General features: G+C 45.8%; 1 protein-coding gene across 2 annotated transcripts in view; it reads right to left on the bottom strand.

Annotated features, from left to right (window-relative positions):
• Positions 1–1,660, bottom strand: part of inpp5f (inositol polyphosphate-5-phosphatase F) — a 33,227-nt gene that overhangs the window by 7,716 nt on the left and 23,851 nt on the right. For both annotated transcript variants that reach the window (XM_015381098.1, XM_015381088.1), the window contains exons 13-15: positions 780–908; positions 565–682; positions 287–485 (exon numbers count right to left, since the gene is read on the bottom strand). In XM_015381098.1, coding sequence (XP_015236584.1) covers positions 287–485; positions 565–682; positions 780–908 — 446 coding nt within the window. The remainder of the gene's footprint in view (positions 1–286; positions 486–564; positions 683–779; positions 909–1,660) is intronic.

Here is a 1,660-nt window from a genome sequence, read left to right as displayed (position 1 = left end):
ATAGGTCGGCTGAATGGGACCAGTTTGCATTTAGAGTGACCTACGATGACAGCGAAAAGACAGTTGTGGATAAAAGTGCAACAGTGTGCAAGCATTGTGCAACACGTTTTGTTTATGTTAACAGCAACATGACCAACATGTCATGCTAACAATTAACATATACCGAACCGAAAACCGTGACCACGAAACCGTGAACCGAACCGTGGATTTTGTGAACCGTTCCACCCCTAGTTTGGGTCGATTTCGCTCCGCACTAAACCGATGAACGCATCAACTGACCACTGACCTCATGTCACAGTTGATGAGAGCCCAGCCTCCGTGAAACGTCTCATCGTCCGGCAGCAGGAGCTGCATGTATGTCTGCAGCAGGAGGCCCACCTGCTCCTGGGCTCCTCGCTGGCTCTCCTTTTCCTTTTCCTCATGCTCCTTCTCCTTACTGAAGATGGAGTAGAGGTCCTCCGTCACGGGCAAACCCATCATCAGATCTGCAGGGAGGCGCAGGTTCATCAAATGCACACAACTTGAAAGCGAGGGTTTTCACTCCGTCGGTCTGACGTCCCCTACCGATGACTGCTTGTCTGTACGCGTCTCTGAAGCGGTTGAGATAGTAGCGGTTGGCAGAGTTCACACCATCCTTCATCACGCCGGCCAGCTTCCTCTCCCCTGTCCTCGTGAAGTCTCCCTAAAGCAGAACAAACAGCATGCTGATTAAAACGAACATCTCTTATTGTAACAGTTTTTCTGCTGAATCATTGGTGTTAACTTGCAGATGACGCTACCTTCAGCGCCGCTGTTCCTGCGTACTGTTTGCTGATGGTGTCTCCGTTGTTGGCCCACATGACCTGATAAATCCTGTAGCATTTGGCAGGCAGAGGCTGCTCTGGAGGCATCACACCCAGCTTCTTCAGCTGCAGGGAGAACGGAGGGTCACAAGCAGAACAAGCATTTTTAAAGGAAGAATTTCAGGACATTTTTAGCTCCCAGGTGATCTTCTCATACAACCTTTTATCAACGGTTTGCAAATATACAAAAGCGAAGAAGCTGAGCGTGCTTCTGAATGTTTGTGAAGAGAGATGACATTATGCATGGAGATAAAACAGGATGTAGGCATAAATGCAACCTAACAGACTGGAAGGCTTCCCATTAAAACCTGCCTGACCAGAAAGTTCTGCAGCAGCAGAAGCAGGTGGAAGCTCTGAGGGAACATGAGCAGACAGGTCTAACCGGACAGAAAATATCCACTGGGACTCCTTTTATTCATTTTTCTTAGTTGCTTTTCTTTCTATAATGAATAAGTATTTTGTCGGAAGATAAATGAAACATAAAAACCAACTCAGTTAAAAAATAGGTCAGACAAAAGACCAGAGCAGTATGAAAAAATAAAAATATTTTTCTCATTAGAAACCCTTGAACTCATTGGAAAGTTGGAGTATACGCATTAGCGTAAGAACAGTTTAGTTTATTTAGTACCATGTGAGTTTTAGCAAGTCTATTATGCTGTTTCTCAAGTTCTGCGGCAAACACTGAGACGTTACTCTTCATTAAAATAAAGTGGGGAATTATTAAACATGTGTCCCAGCAGCACCTCAAGAGACTCTGGCCCCGTCCACACGAAGTCAAACCCTGGCCTAAACGCACACATTTTTCACCAAACCAGCCT

The sequence above is a fragment of the Cyprinodon variegatus genome, unplaced genomic scaffold, assembly GCF_000732505.1.
Source record: "Cyprinodon variegatus isolate N-32 unplaced genomic scaffold, C_variegatus-1.0 Scaffold11, whole genome shotgun sequence".
Lineage (NCBI taxonomy): Eukaryota > Metazoa > Chordata > Actinopteri > Cyprinodontiformes > Cyprinodontidae > Cyprinodon > Cyprinodon variegatus.
This window is presented reverse-complemented; position numbering and strand designations above follow the sequence as displayed.